General features: G+C 56.9%; 1 protein-coding gene across 2 annotated transcripts in view; it reads right to left on the reverse strand.

Moving 5' to 3' along the window:
- LOC138357604 (uncharacterized) overlaps positions 1-19641 on the reverse strand; it is a 158703-nt gene extending 139062 nt beyond the window's left edge. For both annotated transcript variants that reach the window (XM_069314580.1, XM_069314579.1), the window contains exon 1: positions 16738-19641. In XM_069314580.1, the coding sequence (XP_069170681.1) occupies positions 16738-19245 (2508 nt within the window). In that variant the 5' untranslated portion in view covers positions 19246-19641. The remainder of the gene's footprint in view (positions 1-16737) is intronic.
- Positions 19642-24908: the final 5267 nt, after the last annotated feature.

Raw genomic sequence — 24908 nt, forward strand, 5'->3', positions numbered from 1 at the left:
AACACTGCAGGTCACCACAACAACACTACAGGTCACCACAACACTGCAGGTCACCACCACAACACTACAGGTCACCACAACAACACTGGAGGTCACCACAACAACACTACAGGTCACCACAACAACACTACAGGTCACCACCACACTGCAGGTCACCACAACAACACTGCAGGTCACCACAACAACACTGCAGGTCACCACAACAACACTGCAGGTCATCACCACAACACTGCAGGTCGCCACAACAACACTGCAGGTCACCACAACAACATTGCAGGTCACCACAACAACACTGTAGGTCATCACCAGAACACTACAGGTCACCACAACAACACTGCAGGTCACCACAACAACACTGCAGGTCACCACAACAACACTGCATGTCACCACAACAACACTGCAGGTCACCACAACAACACTGCAGGTCACCACAACAACACTGCAGGTCACCACAACAACATTACAGGTCACCACAACAACACTGCAGGTCACCACCACAACACTACAGGTCACCACAACAACACTGCAGGTCACCACAACAACACTACAGGTCACCACAACAACACTGCAGGTCACCACCACAACACTACAAGTCACCACAACAACACTACAGGTCACCACAACAACACTACAGGTCACAACAACACTGCAGGTCACCACAACAACCCTACAGGTCACCACAACACTGCAGGTCACCACCACAACACTACAGGTCACCACAACAACACTGGAAGTCACCACAACAACACTACAGGTCACCACAACAACACTGGAGGTCACCACAACAACACTACAGGTCACCACAACAACACTACAGGTCACCACCACACTGCAGGTCACCACAACAACACTGCAGGTCACCACAACAACACTGCAGGTCACCACAACAACAACAGGTCACCACAACAACACTGCAGGTCATCACCACAACACTGCAGGTCGCCACAACAACACTGCAGGTCACCACAACAACACTGCAGGTCACCACAACAACACTGTAGGTCATCACCAGAACACTACAGGTCACCACAACAACACTGCAGGTCACCACAACAACACTGCAGGTCACCACAACAACACTGCAGGTCACCACAACAACACTGCAGGTCACCACAACAACACTGCAGGTCATTACAACAACACTGTAGGTCACCACAACAACACTACAGGTCACCACAACACTGGAGGTCACCACAACAACACTGCAGGTCACCACAACAACACTACAGGTCACCACAACAACACTGCAGGTCACCACAACACTGGAGGTCACCACAACAACACTACAGGTCACCACAACAACACTGCAGGTCACCACAACAACATTACAGGTCACCACAACAACACTGGAGGTCACCACAACAACACTACAGGTCACCACAACAACACTGCAGGTCACCACAACAACATTACAGGTCACCACAACAACACTGCAGGTCACCACAACAACACTGCAGGTCACCACCACAACACTACAAGTCACCACAACAACACTACAGGTCACCACAACAACACTACAGGTCACAACAACACTGCAGGTCACCACAACAACACTGGAGGTCACCACAACACTGCAGGTCACCACCACAACACTACAGGTCACCACAACAACACTGGAGGTCACCACAACAACACTACAGGTCACCACAACAACACTACAGGTCACCACCACACTGCAGGACACCACAACACTGCAGGTCACCACAACAACACTGCAGGTCACCACAACACTGCAGGTCACCACAACAACACTGCAGGTCACCACAACAACACTGTAGGTCATCACCAGAACACTACAGGTCACCACAACAACACTGCAGGTCACCACAACAACACTGCAGGTCACCACAACAACACTGCAGGTCACCACAACAACACTGCAGGTCACCACCACCACCACACTGCAGGTCACCACAACAACACTGCAGGTCACCACAACAACACTGCAGGTCACCACAACAACACTGCAGGTCACCACAACACTGCAGGTCACCACAACAACACTGCAGGTCACCACCACAACACTGCAGGTCACCACAACAACACTGCAGGTCACCACAACAACACTGCAGGTCACCACAACAACACTACAGGTCACCACAACAACACTACAGGTCACCACAACACTGCAGGTCACCACAACAACACTACAGGTCACCACAACACTGCAGGTCACCACAACAACACTGCAGGTCACCACCACAACACTACAGGTCACCACAACAACACTACAGGTCACCACAACACTGCAGGTCACCACCACAACACTACAGGTCACCACAACAACACTACAGGTCACCACAACACTGCAGATCACCACAACAACACTGCAGGTCACCACAACAACGCTGCAGGTCACCACAACAGTAAGTATTAACGCCGCCACCGCTCAGTACTGCCGCCAGCCTCCCCCAGACAACAATTGATAACGTACCATAAAAGGGATCTGATTCAAGACCATTTTTCACGGTAGAACACATCATGTACTGTGGCAATAAAGAGACCTTTCACTAACCTAATATGGAATATGAACATTATTTTATATATTAATATTTACAGGGTGTCTCAAAAGTCTGGCTCCGAGGGACACGTGTATTTAAACTATAATTTTTGTTTACACAAGATTTACACAGGTTTTGTTTAAAGCAATGAAACCAAATACTTATATACTTAGAAATGTTCAAATGTGTTGCGTTGAAAGCCTTCGAAAATATATTGAAGTACTGAAAATGGAGGTCATTTTGACCATGTAGTGTGACTGATAAAATGAAAATATATTTAAACATAAGCCTAGTGATTATGCTTTTATACTTTGGCTATGTGGCCAGGCTTTAGGGAGACCTCGTCATGTCCTGTAATGTTGGCGTGTGTGGCCAGGCTTTAGGGAGACCTCGTCATGTCCTGTAATGTTGGCGTGTGTGGCCAGGCTTTAGGGAGACCTCGTCATGTCCTGTAATGTTGGCGTGTGTGGCCAGGCTTTAGGGAGACCTCGTCATGTCCTGAAATGTTGGCGTGTGTGGCCAGGCTTTAGGGAGACCTTGCCATGTCCTGTAATGTTGGCGTGTGTGGTAGTGACCAGGCTTAGTACGCGTCCAGCACCAGACCAGAGCTGTGAGGAGTGTCGCCCACTCAGCTACCAACACCCTACATACTTCATACTAGGCTTCTACGTCAAACCAATCCAGTTTTGCACGCCAATTCTTAGTTTCTTTGTTCAACAGCGATATTTTGCCAATAAAGAATTGTATTTTATCAAATAAAGATAAATAAAAATACGGTTTAATTGCTTTTTAGTGCAGTGTGTCGACCTCAATCACGGAGCAGGAACGGTCAACAGATCTTAGGAATAGGAACCAATACAGAGAAGTTATCAATATTGTGCGACACACCAATTTAGGATGGGGGGAATATTGAGAAATATGGAGGGAGACAAGACAGCCAAACACACACACGTAAACATCAAAAGGAGAAGATCTAACAATGGGTGAGTGAACTCTCATCTCTGGACTCGGACTCGGACTCACTCTATCTCTCTCTCTCTCTCTCTCTCTCTCTCTCTCTCTCTCTCTCTCTCTCTCTCTCTCTCTCTCTCTCTCTCTCTCTCTCTCTCTCTTTCTCTCTCTCACTGTGCCACCATGACGTTGTACACAAATATTATACAACATGTTGAAAGGTTGCCATAGCTGGTGTGTGTCTCAGTACTTGCAGCAATGATAATATGACACCGTGTAATACCCCGCAGCGGCACCTGCAGCACAGGTGTCGCTGTGGGCCTCTGCACCTGTGTGCTCAGGCACCTCTCATAAACTTCTCTTATAGGGGCCCCCAGAGGTAGGCTATTGGACCCCTTGTCTGGGATATATTATGGCCCCCAGAGGTAGGCTAGTGACCCCTTGTCTGGGACATATATTATGGCCCCTAAAGGTGGGCTAGGGGCCCTTGTCTGGGACATATATTATGGTCCCCAGAGGTAGGCTAGGGGCCCTTGTCTGGGACATATATTATGGCCCCCAGACGTGGGCTAGGGGCCCTTGCCTGGGACATATATAAGGGCCCCCCAGAGGTAGGCTAGGGGCCCTTGTCTGGGACATATATAAGGGCCCCCCAGAGGTAGGCTAGGGGCCCTTGTCTGGGACATATATAAGGGCCCCCAAGAGGTAGGCTAGGGGCCCTTGTCTGGGACATATATAAGGGCCCCCAAGAGGTAGGCTAGGGGCCCTTGTCTGGGACATATATCAGCAGGATCAACAATAACACGTGGGGCTTGTGGTTCATGCTATATGTGATGATATGAATAACTACTTTACTGATAATTATATAAACTATATATAATATAGTATTTTCCCTTGTAAATTGTTATAAATATATGACCTTTATGTATTTTAATAAAGAAAAAACTCCTTAACAATAACAAATTATAGAGATTTTTGCCAACTTCGCATTTAAAATTTTATACTTAGTAATTTTATTAATAGTATTTTTCTGTTTTGCTTAACATTGGTGTAAGTTAGGAGTGTTGCGAGAGAGGCCGCGGCTCTCAGAGTGACTGAACACAGGAGCAGCCTTAACATTGGTGTAAGTTAGGAGTGTTGCGAGAGAGGCCGCGGCTCTCAGAGTGACTGAACACAGGAGCAGCCTTAACATTGGTGTAAGTTAGGAGTGTTGCGAGAGAGGCCGCGGCTCTCAGAGTGACTGAACACAGGAGCAGCCTTAACATTGGTGTGTTAGGAGTGTTGCGAGAGAGGCCGCGGCTCTCAGAGTGACTGAACACAGGAGCAGCCTTAACATTGGTGTGTTAGGAGTGTTGCGAGAGAGGCCGCGGCTCTCAGAGTGACTGAACACAGGAGCAGCCTTAACATTGGTGTAAGTTAGGAGTGTTGCGAGAGAGGCCGCGGCTCTCAGAGTGACTGAACACAGGAGCAGCCTTAACATTGGTGTAAGTTAGGAGTGTTGCGAGAGAGGCCGCGGCTCTCAGAGTGACTGAACACAGGAGCAGCCGTAGCAAATACTCTTCCTCATCATAACCAGACATGTTCCAGCTTCCCCGGACTGCTTCCCAGCCCATGAAAACACGTACATAATAGACTGAATAAACCCAGTGAATTGATGACAATACTCGTGTATTATTGTATCATCAGGCTACAAGTTTATCACCCAAGATTCGCCCTCCATTCCACCAGCCCTCAAGTACTGCCTCCTGCCTGCTTATGTATATATGATATTTATACTGTATATTATTTAGTAAAGAGAAACAAAAATCAATGGTTCCCATCTAGGAGGATACTGAGGTGGCCGGGAGAGTGGGGACTGTTGCCCGCTGGTGGCTGACAGTGGCGGCGTCCATGCTGCCCGCTGGTGGCTGACAGTGATGGCGTCCATGCTGCCCGCTGGTGGCTGACAGTGGCGGCGTCCATGCTGCCCGCTGGTGGCTGACAGTGATGGCGTCCATGCTGCCCGCTGGTGGCTGACAGTGATGGCGTCCATGCTGCCCGCTGGTGGCTGACAGTGACGGCGTCCATGCTGCCCGCTGGTGGCTGACAGTGACGGCGTCCATGTTGCCCGCTGGTGGCTGACAGTGGCGGCGTCCATGTTGCCCGCTGGTGGCTGACAGTGGCGGCGTCCATGCTGCCCGCTGGTGGCTGACAGTGATGGCGTCCATGCTGCCCGCTGGTGGCTGACAGTGACGGCGTCCATGCTGCCCGCTGGTGGCTGACAGTGGCGGCGTCCATGCTGCCCGCTGGTGGCTGACAGTGGCGGCGTCCATGCTGCCCGCTAGTGGCTGACAGTGATGGCGTCCATGCTGCCCGCTGGTGGCTGACAGTGGCGGCGTCCATGCTGCCCGCTGGTGGCTGACAGTGGCGGCGTCCATGCTGCCCGCTGGTGGCTGACAGTGATGCCTCCATGCTGCCCACTGGTGGCTGACAGTGATGGCGTCCATGCTGCCCGCTGGTGGCTGACAGTGGCGGCGTCCATGTTGCCCGCTGGTGGCTGACAGTGATGGCGTCCATGCTGCCCGCTAGTGGCTGACAGTGATGGCGTCCATGCTGCCCGCTGGTGGCTGACAGTGATGGCGTCCATGCTGCCCGCTGGTGGCTGACAGTGGCGGCGTCCATGCTGCCCGCTGGTGGCTGACAGTGATGGCGTCCATGCTGCCCGCTGGTGGCTGACAGTGATGGCGTCCATGTTGCCCGCTGGTGGGTGACAGTGATGGCGTCCATGCTGCCCGCTGGTGGCTGACAGTGATGGCGTCCATGCTGCCCGCTGGTGGCTGACAGTGATGGCGTCCATGCTGCCCGCTGGTGGGTGACAGTGACGGCGTCCATGCTGCCCGCTGGTGGGTGACAGTGATGGCGTCCATGCTGCCCGCTGGTGGGTGACAGTGACGGCGTCCATGCTGCCCGCTGGTGGGTGACAGTGATGGCGTCCATGCTGCCCGCTGGTGGCTGACAGTGATGGCGTCCATGCTGCCCGCTGGTGGCTGACAGTGATGGCGTCTATGCTGCCCGCTGGTGGCTGACAGTGATGGCGTCCATGCTGCCCGCTGGTGGCTGACAGTGACGGCGTCCATGCTGCCCGCTGGTGGCTGACAGTGGCGGCGTCCATGCTGCCCGCTGGTGGCTGACAGTGATGGCGTCCATGCTGCCCGCTGGTGGCTGACAGTGATGGCGTCCATGCTGCCCGCTGGTGGCTGACAGTGATGGCGTCCATGCTGCCCGCTGGTGGCTGACAGTGATGGCGTCCATGCTGCCCGCTGGTGGCTGACAGTGGCGGCGTCCATGCTGCCCGCTGGTGGGTGACAGTGATGGCGTCCATGCTGCCCGCTGGTGGCTGACAGTGACGGCGTCCATGCTGCCCGCTGGTGGGTGACAGTGATGGCGTCCATGTTGCCCGCTGGTGGCTGACAGTGATGGCGTCCATGCTGCCCGCTGGTGGCTGACAGTGGCGGCGTCCATGCTGCCCGCTGGTGGCTGACAGTGATGGCGTCCATGCTGCCCGCTGGTGGCTGACAGTGATGCCTCCATGCTGTCCACTGGTGGCTGACAGTGATGGCGTCCATGCTGCCCGCTGGTGGCTGACAGTGGCGGCGTCCATGTTGCCCGCTGGTGGCTGACAGTGATGGCGTCCATGCTGCCCGCTAGTGGCTGACAGTGATGGCGTCCATGCTGCCCGCTGGTGGCTGACAGTGATGGCGTCCATGCTGCCCGCTGGTGGCTGACAGTGATGGCGTCCATGCTGCCCGCTGGTGGCTGACAGTGACGGCGTCCATGTTGCCCGCTGGTGGCTGACAGTGATGGCGTCCATGCTGCCCGCTGGTGGCTGACAGTGGCGGCGTCCATGTTGCCCGCTGGTGGCTGACAGTGGCGGCGTCCATGCTGCCCGCTGGTGGCTGACAGTGACGGCGTCCATGCTGCCCGCTGGTGGCTGACAGTGACAGCGTCCATGCTGCCCGCTGGTGGCTGACAGTGGCGGCGTCCATGCTGCCCGCTAGTGGCTGACAGTGATAGCGTCCATGCTGCCCGCTGGTGGCTGACAGTGGCGGCGTCCATGCTGCCCGCTGGTGGCTGACAGTGGCGGCGTCCATGCTGCCCGCTGGTGGCTGACAGTGACGGCGTCCATGCTGCCCGCTGGTGGCTGACAGTGACAGCGTCCATGCTGCCCGCTGGTGGCTGACAGTGATGGCGTCCATGCTGCCCGCTGGTGGCTGACAGTGACGGCGTCCATGCTGCCCGCTGGTGGCTGACAGTGACGGCGTCCATGCTGCCCGCTGGTGGCTGACAGTGATGGCGTCCATGCTGCCCGCTGGTGGCTGACAGTGACAGCGTCCATGCTGCCCGCTAGTGGCTGACAGTGACAGCGTCCATGCTGCCCGCTGGTTGCTGACAGTGATGGCGTCCATGCTGCCCGCTGGTGGCTGACAGTGGCGGCGTCCATGCTGCCCGCTGGTGGCTGACAGTGACGGCGTCCATGCTGCCCGCTGGTGGCTGACAGTGACGGCGTCCATGCTGCCCGCTGGTGGCTGACAGTGATGGCGTCCATGCTGCCCGCTGGTGGCTGACAGTGACGGCGTCCATGCTGCCCGCTGGTGGCTGACAGTGGCGGCGTCCATGCTGCCCGCTGGTGGCTGACAGTGATGGCGTCCATGCTGCCCGCTGGTGGCTGACAGTGGCGGCGTCCATGCTGCCCGCTGGTGGCTGACAGTGGCGGCGTCCATGCTGCCCGCTAGTGGCTGACAGTGACGGGCCGGTCCACAGGGCCACGGGCCGGTCCACAGGGCCACGGGGCCATGGGCCGGTCCACAGGGCCACGGGCCGGGCCACAGGGCCACGGGCCGGGCCACAGGGCCACGGGCCGGGCCACAGGGCCACGGGCCGGGCCACAGGGCCACGGGCCGGGCCACAGGGCCATGGGCCGGTCCACAGGGCCACGGGCCGGGCCACAGGGCCACGGGCCGGGCCACAGGGCCACGGGCCGGGCCACAGGGCCACGGGCCGGTCCACAGGGCCACGGGCCGGGCCACAGGGCCACGGGCCGGGCCACAGGGCCACGGGCCGGGCCACAGGGCCACGGGCCGGTCCACAGGGCCACGGGCCGGTCCACAGGGCCACGGGCCGGGCCACAGGGCCACGGGTCCACAGGGCCACGGGGCCACAGGGCCACGGGGCCACAGGGTCACAGGTCCACAGGGCCACGGGGCCACAGGGCCACAGTTCAGCATGAGGACCGTGGCTCAAGGCACTAACATCAACCCAAACAGTAGGCCACATTCTGCCAGGGGGAACTTGTGTGGCCACAATGTCCAAGAACTTACAGATAACCAGGATGGAAATACGAAAGCAAAAAGATAAAAGATGATCGACGTCAAATGAAGTAATCTTATCTGGATCTTATCAGGAGACAAACTCTATAGGAACTGTTGGGGAGAGTTAAGTTGTCAATGTTATGTTGACAGTAAGATGGAAGGAGTCTATTGTGTGAGCTGCCAGTACGTTAATGTTGGGGGCTTGGTACGTCACCTTAACGTCTCCCCTCTCCCACGCCTCTACTCTCCCACCCACGCCTCCCCTCTCCCACGCCTCTACTCTCCCACCCACGCCTCCCCTCTCCCACCCACGCCTCTACTCTCCCACCCACGCCTCCCCTCTCCCACCCACGCCTCTACTCTCCCACCCACGCCTCTACTCTCCCACCCACGCCTCTACTCTCCCACGCCTCTACTGTCCCACGCCTCTACTCTCCCACCCACGCCTCCCCTCTCCCACGCCTCTACTCTCCCACGTCCCCCCCACACCAACGCCCCCCACCACCCACTCACCCGGGAAATAAGAACCCATAAGATATACAATAACACTTATAGCTCATTTGAAAGTGATGTAGCGGTAGCTATTGTTGTCTAGAAAACAAAAAAAAATGTTTATTTAGGTAAGGTACATACATACAAGAAATTTTTACAAAGATTGGTTGACTTATAGGTAGAGCTAGTACATACAATGCCTAAAGCCACTATTACGCAAAGCGTTTCGGGCATTTACAACAAATGCAAAGCATTACAACACAATGTATTCTGGAGTGTAAGTGTTGTATAGAGGCAATACAACACAATACAACCTGGAGTGTAAGTGTTGTATAGAGGCAATACAACACAATACAACCTGGAGTGTAAGTGTTGTATAGAAGCAACACAACACAATACAGTCCTCCAAAGTAGAGGAAATGGTTGTCAACATTATGATCTTCGTGTGGAACATTTCCTTCATTAGCATCATTGTTATCTATAAAGAACTGCAATAAATATTATTATTGTCTAATAATCTAATAATAATAAACTATTGCAATTATAAATAACAATATTTAGGATACGAGAAACATACCACATTAAAATTAATGAAAGTTGTAGCCTAATAATTTAATTTAATGGATTTATAACATTCCACTTTTAGCCTAGTTACTAATACAATGTTTTCCAATTTTTTTAATAACCTACAACTGTAGAGAGCAACTTTAGAGGCCTAAACGTCCAGGAGCCTGTACGTACAGGGCTCACCAACGGCGTTGTTACAGTGTACTTTGTGTACGTTATTTGGTGTACACACACAATCAAATGACAAGTGCGTGAGCGTCCTACACTAGGCTGGCACCTGTAGCCTCCCCCACACCACACAGGTGACACCTGTAGCCTCCCCCACACCACACAGGTGACACCTGTAGCCTCCCCCCCACACCACACAGGTGACACCTGTAGCCTCCCCCACACCACACAGGTGACACCTGTAGCCTCCCCCACACCACACAGGTGACACCTGTAGCCTCCCCCACACCACACAGGTGACACCTGTAGCCTCCCCCACACCACACAGGTGACACCTGTAGCCTCCCCCACACCACACAGGTGACACCTGTAGCCTCCCCCACACCACACAGGTGACACCTGTAGCCTCCCCCTCACCACACAGGTGACACCTGTAGCCTCCCCCACACCACACAGGTGTAACCTCCTCCACACCACACACCTGTAGCCTCCCCCACACCACACAGGTGTAGCCTCCCCCACACCACACAGGTGACACCTGTAGCCTCCCCCACACCACACAGGTGTAACCTCCTCCACACCACACAGGTGTAGCCTCCCCCACACCACACAGGTGACACCTGTAGCCTCCCCCACACCACACAGGTGACACCTGAAGCCTCCCTCACACCACACAGGTGACACCTGTAGCCTCCCCCACACCACACAGGTGACACCTGTAGCCTCCCCCACACCACACAGGGGACACCTGTAGCCTCCCCCACACCACACAGGAGACACCAGTAGCCTCCCCCACACCACACAGGTGACACCTGTAGCCTCCCCCACACCACACAGGGGACACCTGTAGCCTCCCCCACACCACACAGGAGACACCTGTAGCCTCCCCCACACCACACACCTGTAGCCTCCCCCACACCACACAGGAGACACCTGTAGCCTCCCCCACACCACACAGGTGTAGCCTCCCCCACACCACACAGCTGTGGTCACGAGTCCTTGTCCCATAATATTGCTGCCACCCTTCACCTGTCCTCACACTTTCTATTTTAAGGTTCTCTCGTACATCGTCGGACAGTGTGTGCTCTAAGTGAACATTAAAACATTCACAACACTAACCAGTACCGGGGTTCACAACACTAACCAGTACCAGGGTTCACAACACTAACCAGTACCAGGGTTCACAACACTAACCAGTACCGGGGTTCACAACACTAACCAGTACCAGGGTTCACAACACTAACCAGTACCAGGGTTCACAACACTAACCAGTACCAGGGTTCACAACACAACAGTAACCAGTACCGGGGTTCACAACACTAACCAGTACCAGGGTTCACAACACAACAATAACCAGTACCAGGGTTCACAACACTAACCAGTACCGGGGTTCACAACACTAACCAGTACCGGGGTTCACAACAATAACCAGTACCAGGGTTCACAACACTAACCAGTACCAGGGTTCACAACACAATAACCAGTACCGGGGTTCACAACACTAACCAGTACCAGGGTTAACAACACTAACCAGTACCGGGGTTCACAACAATAACCAGTACTGGGGTTCACAACAATAACCAGTACCGGGGTTCACAACAATAACCAGTACCGGGGTTCACAACAGTAACCAGTACCAGGGTTCACAACACTAACCAGTACCAGGGTTCACAACACTAACCAGTACCGGGGTTCACAACACTAACCAGTACCGGGGTTCACAACAATAACCAGTACCGGGGTTCACAACACTAACCAGTACCAGGGTTCACAACACTAACCAGTACCAGGGTTCACAACACTAACCAGTACCAGGGTTCACAACACTAACCAGTACCAGGGTTCACAACACTAACCAGTACCAGGGTTCACAACACTAACCAGTACCAGGGTTCACAACACTAACCAGTACCGGGGTTCACAACAATAACCAGTACCGGGGTTCACAATAACCAGTACCGGGGTTCACAACACTAACCAGTACCAGGGTTCACAACACTAACCAGTACCAGGGTTCACAACACTAACCAGTACCAGGGTTCACAACACTAACCAGTACCAGGGTTCACAACACTAACCAGTACCGGGGTTCACAACACTAACCAGTACCGGGGTTCACAACAATAACCAGTACCGGGGTTCACAACAATAACCAGTACCGGGGTTCACAACACTAACCAGTACCAGGGTTCACAACACTAACCAGTACCAGGGTTCACAACACAACAGTAACCAGTACCGGGGTTCACAACACTAACCAGTACCGGGGTTCACAACAATAACCAGTACCGGGGTTCACAACACTAACCAGTACCAGGGTTCACAACAGTAACCAGTACCAGGGTTCACAACACTAACCAGTACCAGGGTTCACAACACTAACCAGTACCAGGGTTCACAACACTAACCAGTACCAGGGTTCACAACAATAACCAGTACCAGGGTTCACAACAATAACCAGTACCAGGGTTCACAACAATAACCAGTACCAGGGTTCACAACAATAACCAGTACCGGGGTTCACAACACTAACCAGTACCGGGGTTCACAACACTAACCAGTACCGGGGTTCACAACAATAACCAGTACCAGGGTTCACAACACTAACCAGTACCGGGGTTCACAATACAACAATAACCAGTACCGGGGTTCACAACACTAACCAGTACCAGGGTTCACAACACTAACCAGTACCAGGGTTCACAACAATAACCAGTACCAGGGTTCACAACAATAACCAGTACCAGGGTTCACAACAATAACCAGTACCAGGGTTCACAACAATAACCAGTACCGGGGTTCACAACACTAACCAGTACCGGGGTTCACAACACTAACCAGTACCGGGGTTCACAACAATAACCAGTACCAGGGTTCACAACACTAACCAGTACCGGGGTTCACAATACAACACTAACCAGTACCGGGGTTCACAACACTAACCAGTACCAGGGTTCACAACACTAACCAGTACCAGGGTTCACAACACTAACCAGTACCGGGGTTCACAGCACTAACCAGTACCGGGGTTCACAACACTAACCAGTACCGGGGTTCACAACACTAACCAGTACCGGGGTTCACAACACTAACCAGTACCGGGGTTCACAACACTAACCAGTACCGGGGTTCACAACACTAACCAGTACCGGGGTTCACAACACTAACCAGTACCGGGGTTCACAACACTAACCAGTACCGGGGTTCACAACAATAACCAATACCGGGGTTCACAACACTAACCAGTACCGGGGTTCACAACACTAACCAGTACCGGGGTTCACAACACAACAATAACCAGTACCGGGGTTCACAACACTAACCAGTACCAGGGTTCACAACACTAACCAGTACCAGGGTTCACAACACTAACCAGTACCGGGGTTCACAACACTAACCAGTACCAGGGTTCACAACACTAACCAGTACCGGGGTTCACAACACTAACCAGTACCAGGGTTCACAACACTAACCAGTACCGGGGTTCACAACACAACAATAACCAGTACCAGGGTTCACAACACTAACCAGTACCGGGGTTCACAACACTAACCAGTATCGGGGTTCACAACACAACAATAACCAGTACCGGGGTTCACAACACTAACCAGTACCAGGGTTCACAACACAACACTAACCAGTACCGGGGTTCACAACACTAACCAGTACCGGGGTTCACAACACTAACCAGTACCGGGGTTCACAACACTAACCAGTACCGGGGTTCACAACAATAACCAGTACCGGGGTTCACAACAATAACCAGTACCGGGGTTCACAACAATAACCAGTACCGGGGTTCACAACACTAACCAGTACCGGGGTTCACAACAATAACCAGTACCAGGGTTCACAACAATAACCAGTACCGGGGTTCACAACAATAACCAGTACCGGGGTTCACAACAATAACCAGTACCGGGGTTCACAACACTAACCAGTACCGGGGTTCACAACAATAACCAGTACCAGGGTTCACAACAATAACCAGTACCGGGGTTCACAACACTAACCAGTACCGGGGTTCACAACAATAACCAGTACCAGGGTTCACAACAATAACCAGTACCGGGGTTCACAACAATAACCAGTACCGGGGTTCACAACAATAACCAGTACCGGGGTTCACAACAATAACCAGTACCGGGGTTCACAACACTAACCAGTACCGGGGTTCACAACAATAACCAGTACCAGGGTTCACAACACTAACCAGTACCGGGGTTCACAACAATAACCAGTACCAGGGTTCACAACACTGACCAGTACCGGGGTTCACAACAATAACCAGTACCGGGGTTCACAACAATAACCAGTACCGGGGTTCACAACAATAACCAGTACCAGGGTTCACAACAATAACCAGTACCAGGGTTCACAACACTAACCAGTACCGGGGTTCACAACAATAACCAGTACCGGGGTTCACAACACTAACCAGTACCGGGGTTCACAACAATAACCAGTACCGGGGTTCACAACAATAACCAGTACCGGGGTTCACAACACTAGGGGCCTTGTAGCCTGGTGGATAGCGCGCAGGACTCGTAATTCTGTGGCGCGGGTTCGATTCCCGCACGAGGCAGAAACAAATGGGCAAAGTTTCTTTCATCCTGAATGCCCCTGTTACCTAGCAGTAAATAGGTACCTGGGAGTTAGTCAGCTGTCACGGGCTGCTTCCTGGGGGTGGAGGCCTGGTCGAGGACCGGGCCGTGGGGACACTAAAGCCCCGAAATCATCTCAAGATAACTACCTCCCCCCCCCCCTGTCATTCTGCTGTTATAACTACTTTGTTCACACAGTTGTTCGGACTGATGAACATATAATCACCTGTACGAATGGTCCCGTGTTCGTTGTGTTGTGTTCCCGTGTTCGTTGTGGTCCCGTGTTCGTTGTGGTCCCGTGTTCGTTGTGCTGTGTTCCCGTGTTCGTTGTGCTGTGTTCCCGTGTTCGTTGTGCTGTGGTCCCGTGTTCGTTGTGCTGTGGTCCCGTGTTCGTTGTGCTGTGGTCCCGTGTTCGTTGTGCTGTGGTCCCGTGTTCGTTGTGCTGTGGTCCCGTGTTCGTTGTGGTCCCGTGTTCGTTGTGCTGTGGTCCCGTGTTCGTTGTGGTGTGGCCCCGTGTTCGTTGTGGTCCCGTGTTCGTTGTGTTGTGGTCCCGTGTTCGTTGTGTTGTGGTCCCGTGTTCGTTGTGTTGTGGTCCCGTGTTCGTTGTGTTGTGGTCTCGTGTTCGTTGTGTTGTGGTCCCGGGTTCGTTGTGCTGTGGTCCCGGGTTCGTTGTGCTGTGGCCCCGTGTTCGTTGTGCTGTGGTCCCGTGTTCGTGGTGCTGTGGTCCCGTGTTCGTTGTGGTCCCGTGTTCGTTGTGTTGTGGTCCCGTGTTCGTTGTGTTGTGGTCCCGTGTTCGTTGTGTTGTGGTCCCGTGTTCGTTGTGTTGTGGTCTCGTGTTCGTTGTGCTGTGGTCCCGGGTTCGTTGTGCTGTGGTCCCGGGTTCGTTGTGCTGTGGTCCCGGGTTCGTTGTGCTGTGGTCCCGGGTTCGTTGTGCTGTGTTCCCGTGTTCGTTGTGCTGTGGTCCCGTGTTCGTGATGTTGTGGTCCCGTGTTCGTTGTGCTGTGTTCCCGTGTTCGTTGTGCTGTGTTCCCGTGTTCGTTGTGCTGTGTTCCTGTGTTCGTCCGGCTACCACCGTGATTTCGCGATATAACGTATAACCAGTCAGTGTTCTCAACAATAACAGTCAGTGTTCTCAACAATAACAGTCAGTGTTCTCAACAATAACAGTCAGTGTTCTCAACAATAACAGTCAGTGTTCTCAACAATGTTAGCCAACTATGGTTCCGGGAATACAAAAAATATCAGCATTTTGATGTACTTTTTAAAAACATTTTCAGATAATTTATTTGTTTGAATTAGACCTTTATGTGACATGATATAACATTGTCTACACTCACACCCTCCCAGCATGCCCAGCAAGACTATGTCTACACGCACACCCTCCCAGCATGCCCAGCAAGACTATGTCTACACTCACACCCTCCCAGCGTGCCCAGCAAGACTATGTCTACACACACACCCTCCCAGCGTGCCCAGCAAGACTATGTCTACACACACACCCTCCCAGCGTGCCCAGCAAGACTATGTCTACACTCACACCCTCCCAGCGTGCCCAGCAAGACTATGTCTACACTCACACCCTCCCAGCATGCCCAGCAAGACTATGTCTACACGCACACCCTCCCAGCATGCCCAGCAAGACTATGTCTACACTCACACCCTCCCAGCGTGCCCAGCAAGACTATGTCTACACACACACCCTCCCAGCGTGCCCAGCAAGACTATGTCTACACACACACCCTCCCAGCGTGCCCAGCAAGACTATGTCAACACTCACACCCTCCCAGCGTGCTCAGCAAGACTATGTCTACACTAACACCCTCCCAGCATGCCCAGCAAGACTATGTCTACACTAACACCCTCCCAGCATGCCCAGCAAGACTATGTCTACACTAACACCCTCCCAGCGTGCCCAGCAAGACTATGTCTACACACACACCCTCCCAGCGTGCCCAGCAAGACTATGTCTACACTCACACCCTCCCAGCGTGCCCAGCAAGACTATGTCTACACACACACCCTCCCAGCGTGCCCAGCAAGACTATGTCTACACACACACCCTCCCAGCGTGCCCAGCAAGACTTATGTCTACAAATCATCACCTACCTTTAAACTCTTGCATCTTGGGTCTAGGAAGCTGGCGACGTGGTGGAGCGGCGTGAGTGAGAGGGCCTCGGTGAGGCTGGTAGCCAGGTGCTGCTTCAACTGCTGTAGGGGCGGCGAGCTGGCTGGCGAGGCGCACAGCTGCAGCAGTTTTGCTCGACACAACACAGCTTGGTTGAGGGTGGGGCGCAGAGGGTCGCGCACCGTCAGGAGGCAGCGCCTCACACCCGTCAGGAGCTCGGCCACTTCCTGGTAGTTGAGGCGCTCGCCTAACAAGGAGCCGCCTGCCTCACAGCCCGCCATCACCACACACAGCTCGTCGTGGTGTGCCGTGATGAAGGTGAGGGCGTGCAGCAGGGCGTCCCAGCGACGCACCTCGTGGGGCTTCAGGCCACAGCCCGTCACGCTGGCCACGCCAGAGTCGGCCAGGAAGGACAGAACAGACGCCACGTCGTCACAGATCTGTCTGTAAGACGGCTCGTCTGCGAGGCCCTCGAGCACGGCCTCCGTGGCGTGCCAGACACAGCGCACGCCCACCACACCAGGCTCGGCGGGGCTGCCCTGGTCGCTGACCACCGTCACGTGCTTGTCTCTCATGGCTGCCGGCACCAACACGTCGCTGAAGAAGTTAGCGAGGAGCGCCGTCACCGCCTCCTCCTCCGTCTCCTGCTCCCCCAGGCGGTGCGCGCCCAAGGCGTAGCTCCGCAACTCAAACTTTGGAGTAATAAAGTGTATGGCACCGGTGAGGAGGTTGAGTTCGCGGTCCTGGTGCAGGGAGAGGCAGAGGTTGGGCTGGTCGAGCACGGCCCTGGCGATGACGGAGCGGGAGTCGCCGGCCATGGGGCTGAGGAAGGTGTTCAGCAGCTGCCTGGCGGAGGGCAGCGGCTCCTCCTCCCTGAAGGTCCCGTGCGCCGCTCCAAGGTTTAAAACTGTCCACACTAACCTTTGGAAAGCAGAGGTGTCGAGGGCAGAGGCGGCCACCAGGTCCTGACACATGTAGCGGAGTAACGCCCGCGCCACGCCCGCCATGGCTGCTGTGGGCGCCAGCGGTGCTTCCTCGGACAGAGATCGTGGACCATCGCTCTCGATCTTGAGTGTGAGGCTGAGCGGTGACCCTTGAGGCGAGCCCGGCTGGGCGGCGTGGGCGGGCGCCGGGGAGTGGGCGCGCACCGTGGGCGGCGGAGAGTCACCCAGCCGCGGGTCAACTTCTGGAGGAGGAAGCACATGGTGGTGCGGGCGGGAGTTGAGGTCGGTGGCGGAGCACCTGTGCCTGAGGAGGCCGCCGGTGCCGCTGTACTTGGTGTAGGTGACCACCTTGAGGCAGTGCTTGCAGGCGGCGTACTGCCTCACCACGCCGTCCACCACCACCACCGAGAACCTCGACCACACGTCAGAGATGTAGTGCGACCCTCCAGCGTCCTTCTCGGAGAGGGTGATGCGGGAGGAGCCGCAGCTCACCAGCTGCTGCACCGCCTCCTTGCTCAGCTCCCCGCCGCCCTCCTCCACGCCCTCGTCCTGGCCGCGCCCGCGCCCGCCGTACCTGCTGGGGGACGCCGACCCTCGCAGGTCCTCGGGCACCGCGCCCCCGTCACTAGTGTCCGCGCGCTCCTTCTTCACCTTGGCGCGGCCCCAGCAGGAGCTGCTGGCCTCGCCGGGGCTAGCGGGGCTGCGCGCCCTCGCCTCCCGCACCACCACCTCCACCCGCGCCCTCTTAGCCTCCTGCTCCTCTCTCTCGCGCTGGTGCTGCTGCTGCTGTCTGTGCAGGTGTTCCAGGTGGTTGTGGTGCAGCTGCTGCTGTAGCTGCTGCAGGCGCTGAGGGTCGGCGAACAGCCCGGTGGCGTTGGCGAGGTTGAGCGCCGTGAGGGGGTGAGCCGCAGCTGCCGCCACCAGCTGCGGTATCTGCAGGAACCTCAGGTCTATGGGGAAGGAGGGTGGAGGGGCGCCGGCCTTCCGCTTGCGGCTCCCGTGGGAGGCGGTGAGGGTGGTGGTGGGCTGGGCGGCGGTGGGCGGCGAGCCCGTGCTGGTGGGCGAGGAGCGGGAGGCCGTGGTGGTGAGGGACACGGGCGAGGACCGGGCACTCCCGCCATCACTGTACACTGGCACCTCCTCATGCTTGATGGAGATCGCCTCCTCCTTCACACTGTTGTTGTCACTCAACAAGAATGTGTCACCCTTGTCGGCGGGGGTCTTGAGGCCGGCCGCCGCCGCCGCCGTGTCCACCGGCAGGTTAAGCTTGGCCGAGAGCTTGACGGCACGGTTGACCGGGGACCTCTCTGAGAGGGGGTTGCAGGGATGGCGCAGGAGGCTGGCGGTGCCGCTGCGGGAGTCGCAGTGCAGCACCCGGTAACATACCTTACACACGGCGAACGGCCGGATCACATGGTCCACTCTCACACGATAATAGAATTTCCAAGCATCAGCGCGCGCTTTTTGGTTGATCTCCAGCTCCAAGCGGTCGGAATGCTCGAGGATCAACCTTTCGATAAACGTCTTGTCCACGACCTCTGTCATATTCGCACCGGCCCACGCCAAGCACACAACTGGCTCGGGCGGGCGCGCGTGCGTGAGTGTACTGTAGAATGTGTCACGGTCACACGCACGACTAGGAACGTGACGGGAAATTTATAACAGATCGTTCTAGCGGGCTACACCCACCTCGGCCAAGCCTGCCCATTTCCGCACTAGATCGCGTCCGGCTTCACGAATCACGCTTGCCACGACACGAAACACTGCACATGATGACGGAGAAATGGGGAAAACACACGCGGCTACTTCTCCAAAAGCCATAAAAACAAGTCGGTGTGAGTAGCGTGCGCGCCGGCTAGGACGCACTTGGGCCCGGGAGCCGCTGGATGTTGATTCGTCACGGAGGCGAGTGAGTCAATACGCGGCCCCCACGTGACGGGATCACCTCCCCTCGCCCCTCCCCCTGCCCCTGCCCCTCTTCTCTAACACTTCACTCACGACATAGTGCGTAAAGGTGCGAGGCGACGCTAGGCCAAGCTCCACTGTCGCCAGCACCCGGCGCGTCCGTAGCGCCAGCTGATGAGTGTGTGCAAGCGGAGAACGGTGACCCTCGCCAACACCTGATCTTCCAATATTCACTCTTACACTCCTACACTCACTCTTACTAAGTCATTATTCCTCCAGCACTAGCGTGAGCCGTCACTGTACACTACTCCGTTATCACCGTAGTCGCCTCGGTGTTAACTAAGGTGGTGGTTGTATGGGGGCTTACGTGGACCCCGTTAAGGTGAGTTACATAAATGGCGGAGCTATGCAGGCCCATAAACAGCGGTGGTGGCCGGTGGTGGAGGTGGTCAGGCCGGCCCCGGGCCACCACAACACTCACTGAGGTTCGTCATGTTCTGTTGTAGAGCGTCCCTCCTCCGTGCACTAGCCGGACACCAGCAGGAGCGGCTGCCACTAGCAGGCGTGGGGTGGTGGTGGTGGCGGCCACGACAACACCCACCTAGACTAACACAGCAGTGAGCGAAGATGTGTGGTGGCGGGTCGTCCCTCCGTGGGGCTAGGCGGCGGGGTGGGCTAGGCGGCGGCGGCGGCAGGCAGTGGTCATGCCTCCAATACTAATTAGGAGCGGACCGGACCAGCGGGTAGACTCCTCGCTCCTCCACCTCCTGCCCTTCACCTCCACCACTACTCTCCACCTCTCCACTACAACCTCTCTACCTACTCTTAAGGGGTCGTTAGTGGCGTGATGAGGCAGCCACCTCGTTCCCTTGACCACTATAAACAACTGCTGTATTACCCTCACACACCCGCTCACAAGTCAACAAGTGCCCCCCCCCCCACACACACACACACGCACGCACTTTAGGGGTGTTTTGGGGCCCGTTACCCATTCATGAATGGACGGCGCGCATTCACAATTTCATTCTTAAATGCTGTTAAAGATTTTGGAAGGAAGAAATAAGCGGGAATGTTAGGAGGGGGAAGCATAGTGAGTGAAGCCACAGGTGTGTACGGCCCGGCCAGGTGTTGGGGCGGTCACCTGGTCAATATCAACGGAAACTGAGCCTTACAGGAAGCGACGCAGCGCCCCAGGAATTTGAGAGAGTGCGTGACAACCTGCCCACAGTTGCCATATTGCTGGCCTCGCCGGCTCTTGCACTCAATATGACTCTTGAGTGCAAGGTGTGGATGGTGTAGGTGTGTGCTAGAGACGGTGAGTGTGTGGTGGTAGTGGGCAAGGATTCGTGACGGGCAGGTGTTGCCAGGGCCCCCGTGCCCAGGGTGTGGGTCCCCGTGCCCAGGGTGGGCCCCGTGCCCAAGGTGGGCCCCGTGCCCAGGGGTGGGCTCCGTGCCCAGGGTGTGGGCCCCGTGCCCAGGGTGTGGGTCCCCGTGCCCAGGGTGGGCCTCGTGGCCAGGGTGGGCCCCCGTGCTCAGGGTGGGCCCCCGTGCCCAGGGTGGGCCCCCGTGCCCAGGGTGGGCCCCCGTGTCTAGGGTGGGCCCCCGTGTCTAGGGTGGGCCCCCGTGCCCAGGGTGGGCCCCCGTGCCCAGGGTGGGCCCCGTGCCCAAGGTGGGCCCCGTGCCCAGGGGTGGGCTCCGTGCCCAGGGTGTGGGCCCCGTGCCCAGGATGTGGGTCCCCGTGCCCAGGGTGGGCCTCGTGGCCAGGGTGGGCCCCCGTGCTCAGGGTGGGCCCCCGTGCCCAGGGTGGGCCCCCGTGCCCAGGGTGGGGGCCCCCGTGCTCAGGGTGGGCCCCCGTGCCCAGGGTGGGCCCCCGTGTCTAGGGTGGGCCCCCGTGTCTAGGGTGGGCCCCCGTGCCCAGGGTGGGCCCCCGTGCCCAGGGTGGGCCCCGTGCCCAAGGTGGGCCCTGTGCCCAGGGGTGGGCTCCGTGCCCAGGGTGGGGCCCCCGTGCCCCGTGTGAGCCCTCGTGCCCAGGGAGGGCCCCCGTGCCCAGGGTGGGCCCCCGTGCCCAAGGTGGGCCCCGTGCCCAGGGGTGGGCCCCCGTGCCCAGGATGGGGCCCCCGTGCCCAGGGTGGGCCCCGTGCCCATGGGAGCGGCAGGCCGGCACCAAATACCAGGCTTGATGCACCGTAGCCCGTCATCTTGCAGCACACAACAATACTTTACTGTACCATTACTCCCTCCTCAATATTGCTCGTTGCAGATAACTCAAAGTTGCAGTGAAATTGGTTAAATCAAGATCCCAGGTAAGGCGGGAGAGCGGAGCGGACCTCCTACGGCTCAACATGGCAGCCACGAATCTTGCAATTGCAACGTGACAAAAAAATCAGCCTGAGGCCTGACGGGCTCGGCCCCTTGCATGCTTAGGTGGCGGCGGCGGGGCACGGAGGCGGGCCGCAGGAAAGCTGCCATTCTGCCCTCACCAAAGTACCAATTGAGGCCAAATACCACGGCAGCCGGCCGGCCGGCCGGACCGGTCCACCACCTGCCCTACCTGAGGACATGGCCGTCCCGGGCACAGCTGTGGCTGCTGCCCACCTGCACGTGACGGTACCAGGCTCGGGCACGGCTACCAGGCTGCCCGGGCATGGGGCGCGTCGCCCCTACACAGGTCTTGTGGCACTCTGGGTAACGGGTTCACTCGCGGTCATCACGCGGCAAGCCTTGACACTCAGAGCTGGCACTGAGCCGCAGCTTACAACCCCGAGGGTAACAAGTTGAGCGTGACTGGCAGCGGAGGGTTGATGACCAGGTACCTGTGGAGGACCTGTGCGTGAGGCGACCAGTGGGCGGGGGCTGGAACCTGTACCTGGGGCGAGGCCTACCCCGGGGCACCAGGCTTCGTGACCCGGCCCCGCCCGCCTCACTACGCATATTGACCCAACCCCCACATACCCAGGGTAAAGGCTGCACCCTGGCTTGGGTGCCCCGTGGGAGCACACTCCCACAGTGAGGCAACACTCCCACAGTGAGGCAACACCACCACCACACTCCCACAGTGAGGCAACACCTCCACCCCCACACTCCCACAGTGAGGCAACACCACCACCACTACACTCCCACAGTGAAGCAACACTCCCACAGTGAGGCACCACCACCACACTCCCACAGTGAGGCACCACCACCACACTCCCACAGTGAGGCACCACCACCACACTCCCACAGTGAGGCACCACCACCACACTCCCACAGTGAGGCAACACCTCCACCCCCACACTCCCACAGTGAGGCAACACCACCACCACCACACTCCCACAGTGAAGCAACACTCCCACAGTGAGGCACCACCACCACACTCCCACAGTGAGGCACCACCACCACACTCCCACAGTGAGGCAACACCACCACCCCCACACTCCCACAGTGAGGCAACACCTCCACCCCCACACTCCCACAGTGAGGCAACACCACCACCACCACACTCCCACAGTGAAGCAACACTCCCACAGTGAGGCACCACTAACACACTCCCACAGTGAGGCACCACCACTACACTCCCACAGTGAGGCAACACCACCACCACCACACTCCCACAGTGAGGCAACACCACCACCACCACACTCCCACAGTGAGGCACCACCACCACACTCCCACAGTGAGGCAACACCCACCACCACCACACTCCCACAGTGAGGCAACACCACCACCACCACACTCCCACAGTGAGGCAACACCACCACCACCACACTCCCACAGTGAGGCAACACCCACCACCACCACACTCCCACAGTGAAGCAACACCACCACCACCACACTCCCACAGTGAGGCAACACCACCACCACCACACTCCCACAGTGAGGCAACACCACCACCACACTCCCACAGTGAGGCAACACCACCACCACCACACTCCCACAGTGAGGCAACACCCACCACCACACTCCCACAGTGAGGCAACACCACCACCACACTCCCACAGTGAGGCAACACCCACCACCACCACACTCCCACAGTGAGGCAACACTCACCACCACCACTCTCCCACAGTGAGGCAACACCACCACACTCCCACAGTGAGGCAACACCCACCACCACCACACTCCCACAGTGAGGCAACACCACCACCACTCTCCCACAGTGAGGCAACACTCACCACCACCACCACCACACTCCCACAGTGAGGCAACACCACCACCACCACACTCCCACAGTGAGGCAACACCCACCATCACACTCCCACAGTGAAGCAACACCACCACCACCACACTCCCACAGTGAGGCAACACCACCACCACCACACTCCCACAGTGACGCAACACCACCACCACCACACTCCCACAGTGAGGCAACACCACCACCACCACACTCCCACAGTGAGGCAACACCACCACCACCACACTCCCACAGTGAGGCAACACTCACCACCACCACACTCCCACAGTGAGGCACCACCACCACCACCACACTCCCACAGTGAGGCAACACTCACCACCACCACACTCCCACAGTGAGGCAACACCACCACCACCACACTCCCACAGTGAGGCAACACTCACCACCACCACCACACTCCCACAGTGAGGCAACACTCACCACCACCACACTCCCACAGTGAGGCAACACCACCACCACCACACTCCCACAGTGAGGCAACACCACCACACTCCCACAGTGAGGCAACACCACCACCACCACACTCCCACAGTGAGGCAACACCCACCACCACCACACTCCCACAGTGAGGCAACACCACCACCACTCTCCCACAGTGAGGCAACACTCACCACCACCACCACCACACTCCCACAGTGAGGCAACACCACCACCACCACACTCCCACAGTGAGGCAACACCCACCATCACACTCCCACAGTGAAGCAACACCACCACCACCACACTCCCACAGTGAGGCAACACCACCACCACCACACTCCCACAGTGACGCAACACCACCACCACCACACTCCCACAGTGAGGCAACACCACCACCACCACACTCCCACAGTGAGGCAACACCACCACCACCACACTCCCACAGTGAGGCAACACTCACCACCACCACACTCCCACAGTGAGGCACCACCACCACCACCACACTCCCACAGTGAGGCAACACTCACCACCACCACACTCCCACAGTGAGGCAACACCACCACCACCACACTCCCACAGTGAGGCAACACTCACCACCACCACCACACTCCCACAGTGAGGCAACACACACCACCACCACACTCCCACAGTGAGGCAACACCACCACCACCACACTCCCACAGTGAGGCAACACCACCACACTCCCACAGTG

This window comes from Procambarus clarkii, chromosome 79 (genome assembly GCF_040958095.1).
Source record: "Procambarus clarkii isolate CNS0578487 chromosome 79, FALCON_Pclarkii_2.0, whole genome shotgun sequence".
Classification (NCBI taxonomy): domain Eukaryota; kingdom Metazoa; phylum Arthropoda; class Malacostraca; order Decapoda; family Cambaridae; genus Procambarus; species Procambarus clarkii.